The 4,224-nt window shown below is 38.2% G+C and overlaps 1 protein-coding gene across 1 annotated transcript; it reads right to left on the bottom strand.

The window, feature by feature from the left end:
- Positions 1–504: 504 nt before the first annotated feature.
- Positions 505–1,474, bottom strand: LOC108382305 (tubulin beta chain-like). Its single transcript, XM_017638691.1, has 2 exons — positions 1,123–1,474; positions 505–792 (listed from the first exon to the last, which is right to left on the bottom strand). The coding sequence occupies exons 1-2, from the start codon at positions 1,438–1,440 to the stop codon at positions 709–711; spliced, it is 402 nt and encodes a 133-aa protein (XP_017494180.1). The 5' UTR covers positions 1,441–1,474; the 3' UTR covers positions 505–708.
- Positions 1,475–4,224: the final 2,750 nt, after the last annotated feature.

Below are 4,224 nucleotides of genomic sequence, written 5' to 3' on the forward strand. Positions count from 1 at the left end.
CCCTACATATCGACCCGCCCTAATGTATAGGTATGTGAGTATAGTGTCGCAATAAAATTCTCAAATCTCTCGTTGGCGCAACTCGGTACAAATAAAATAAAACTTTGTTGTTGGTTGACTAGTACGGTATGTCCTCTGGTGAGGCCAGAATACCACTTGCATAGACTTCGGCAGGAAAATTATATTTGCCTGTATCTATAACATCGCAAGATTTTGGTTATCTTGACCTCGCAGCTGTCGAAGAGACGCCAGAAAAAATATCGAACTCTTACCTGCGCTTGGAGGATATCCTCGCAAGTATTTATAAGGTAACCATTATGAATGCGGAAAGAAGGAAATTCTTATACTTCAACCTTTTTCTTTAATGCACAAACTTTTACTTATACCTTAGACTTGGGAGGATATCCTTCATTTTACGTAACTGACATAACTTCCATGGGCCCTTGGGGCGAGATTGAGCGTTTTTGAACTGGCTGCCGAGATAGGTCGATCGTCCACTCAGGTGTTGATATGTATTTTTAATTTTTTTCTTGTAAAAAACATTTCAATTTTATTTTTAATTTTCTTTTTTATTCTACAAGCTTCCGGCTTAACAAATCTTTATATTCAAGCTGAATTTTTGAATGAACCACAGCAGAAATATGTAGTTAATACTCTACTAATAGGCGAATTGGCTATCGACACGTGGCAATTTCTCCTCGTGACTCACTACATGCCACCATTTTGTATGGAATTTTCTTCGTATGCGTTGTGTTCGTCATCGAATTCGACATCGTCATCGACGACAGCCTCCTGTGAAATAAAAAGAAATAAAAATATAGTGGTAACATTCAAATGCTCGTTCGGAATAGCAGCTACAACTGTAAAATCATTCGCCATCGTAATGTTAGCAGACAAAAAGTAGAAATCCACCATAGTCTGGGCTAACAACCAACAATCACAAGCAATTTTTAATTAAAAGCAATCAATTTTCGCATCCGTTTATACACATTCGTTTCCACGTTTCCATAAACATAAACATGCAGGAGCAACATACCAATATTCACTTCCTCATAACATTCACATTCATACACATATACACCTATGTATGTACATCCGTTGGCAGAAGTGCACATTTTGTACCTGATACTGTTGATATTCCGAAATCAAATCGTGCATATTCGATTCAGCTTCGGTAAATTCCATTTCGTCCATGCCCTCACCGGTGTACCAATGCAGGAACGCCTTGCGCCGGAACATGGCTGTAAATTGCTCCGCTATACGCTTGAAGATCTCCTGTATGGCTGTGCTATTTCCGATGAATGTGGCGGACATTTTGAGGCCACGTGGTGGTATATCACAAACGGCCACCTTTACATTATTCGGTATCCATTCCACAAAGTAGCTGCTGTTCTTGCTTTGTACGTTTAACATTTGCGTATCGACCTCCTTCATCGACATCCGACCTAAAAAAGAGTAGCAGCATAATTTCAATAATGAGATATGTCAAGTGAGTGGTAATATTGAATAGGTTTTGTTTTTCTTAATATAATTCACATTTTATTTGTTAATTGACGGCTAGAAATGTTAGTTTAAGTTGGGTTAAATTCATATTAAGCGAAAAAAAAATCGAGCGGTGACTTTTGAAGATTACTGAGCTGCGCGTTCAAAAACAAAAGTTTTGTTAACGGCTAATGTCGCGAAAGCTAGGCAGCTCAGGAGCATATGGTGAAGATGATGACACTTCATCATCCCTGATGAGGAGATGTTGAGCCTACCCGTCTGGGTTTTAAACGGACTATGAGTAGTTGATAATGCTAACAGTAACGAGAGCTATCGTGTTTTTTTAGCAAGCTTCAGGAGCTTCTTAGAGCCCTTCTTAGAAAAACTTAGTCACCTTGCCCACGTATCCAGGTGAAGACCACCTATGCAATTCCGATACTCAGCCAATACCCGCCGCAAAATGGATTTGCTGAACGATAAATAAAGGTATGCCCTACAATAGCAATACTTTACTGCCGCATTTTACCTAAATATTACATAATTCGAAATCAACAGAAAGCGATTTTTAAAGGTGACGGTGGGCATTTGAAATTTTCCATGTAAATAATATGACAATTTTTTCATTAAAAATGCCGTAACTATTGAACTGTTTGAGATAAAAAAATTTTCTAGGCATATTCTTGCAAATGGTAAAAAGAAAATCCAAATGGCAGAATTTTCTTCTCAGTAAATAGCTCCTTCTAAGGCAATAACTTCGTTAGGTTAGTTTATTTGGATCACCTTAATTTACATACATTATTTCTGTTTTATGATTTTATATGTAAAAAAAAATTCAATAAGTTGTACCTAAAACTTGCAAATTTTTGCTAATTTTGCGCTCGCGTACTTTTTGGAATATCTTCCAAATTGAGATAGAATCTTTCGTTACTCTCCTGCAAATTTCTGTTGGATATTCGCACGAGATCTATTCGAACAGACTAAGAGCCAACTTACACGATGACTTTTCACCCTGGGTGGTCTCGCTTTTATCGAGTTCACTTTTTCGTATTTTTGCTTTGAGTTCGCGATTCGCTCCGCTTTAAAAATGAGGACGAAAGAGTTGACCAAAGAAGATTTTACTCTTAAATGTCAAAAATACGCAAGAAACGGCGCAAAGAAAAAGTCATCGTGTAAATGCACGAGGACTTTTTTAAAAGAGAAAGTGCCAAAAACGCAGGGTGAAAAGTCGTCGTGTAAATTGGCTCTAATAGTTGGCTGCTACAACGTACAAACAGCTGGTGTATTACGAAGACTGACAAATCGCTGCTACAGACGAATACTTAGCATATCAAGAAGGGAAGAGGGATATATTCTCAAGAGGAAGAAAATAATGAGAAAAAAGAAAGACAGAAAGGCGTGAGGGCGAAGAGCTTGAAATACATGTTCAAAAATTCTGTCAGAAAATAAGACAACAGTAAAACGGTTCCAAGACTGGAACTAGTTCTTGCGAAGGTGTAAATGAGAATTTGGGAACAGACGGGCGCACTTGAGTCAAGAAGAGATCACTTCTTAACGCTTTTGAATGGTGGCACAGATAGTTTTTGATGAAGGAGAACCTAGACCAATGTACAGAGATGAAGCTTACGTTCCTTCAACACACCAAGACGAAGTGAAAGTAATGAAGAAATAAAGAAGCTTAAGAACAACAAATCCCTTGGAGGCAATTGAACTGTTCGCAGACTTTGTCAAACTAGGGGGTCCAGCCTTAGCAGAAACAATATTGCCACCCTTAGAATAATTCTTTCCAGCAGATGGTACTTTAAGCTCGGAAGAAAGCAGAGCCATGTCGATGACGAACCAAACCATGTTCCACAAGAAAAAATAATTCTTGGTTCGCGTGCGTGGTAATTATCCAACACGATTGGATGATTGGAGCAAAGTTAAGATTGCGCTAGGTTTGTCATGTCGTTACGTATGGATAATCACCATGGCGCCCATTAACACAATCGAAGAATCAATTGCGGAAAAACCTGTTCACACCGGGCGTGAATAACTTGCGTAGCTTTGCAAAAGAGTGTGATAATTAGCCAAGTTAGTTTTTTGATCTCGGCCTAAACCGACAAATGGTTGGAGTGTCAAATAAGAAGTAGAAGACTAGTTAGACCCTTGACTTGACGTTCCTTGGTGAGGGTACGAGTAAAGAGTTATTCTTTACCGGTCGTCTCAAATTGGATAGTTGCGTCTGCAGTAAAATGGGTGAATATACGAGAATAGCGCAACGTTTGAATTAACGAACACTCAATTTAATAATAAATTTTTATTTTTATCATTTGGACTCGTTTCTCAGTTTTGTGAATAAACTATAAAAAACAGATTAGACAAACTCGACCAAAACAGCATGGCACTCACATGCTTTCTATCCTATCCAAGACGATTCGTCTGTCGATTTTAAACTAATAAATGATACTAATATTTTAGTGCTTACACTTTGCTAAGTGTTTGGCCCGAGCTTCTCCTTCAATTTGTGGTATGCTTGTTGGTGTTGTTACACAAATTTAGGGAGCTTCAGTTTAACGCCCCCTCCGAACGGCTTTTTCATGACAGAAATAGACTCGGAGGTTTGCAATTGCTAGGCTATGCTAAAATGCTCGCCAGCGATTAGTAGTAAACAGAGAATGTAATGCTGCAAATAAAGATTCACAAATTGCCTAAGTATATCCAAACAGTTATTATTCGACATTAAAACATGTTTTTATTTTATCT

This window comes from Rhagoletis zephyria, unplaced genomic scaffold, assembly GCF_001687245.7.
Source record: "Rhagoletis zephyria isolate East Lansing unplaced genomic scaffold, Rhagoletis_zephyria_1.1 Rzeph_scaffold_26203, whole genome shotgun sequence".
NCBI lineage: Eukaryota > Metazoa > Arthropoda > Insecta > Diptera > Tephritidae > Rhagoletis > Rhagoletis zephyria.

Coding starts and splice junctions, on each gene's coding strand:
- LOC108382305 (XM_017638691.1), bottom strand. CDS start 1,440: ATGTCGATGAAGGAGGTCGATACGCAAATGTTAAACGTACAAAGCAAG. Junction 793..1,122: donor CGGAATATCAACAGTATCAG/GTACAAAATGTG, acceptor TTTATTTCACAG/GAGGCTGTCGTCGATGACGA.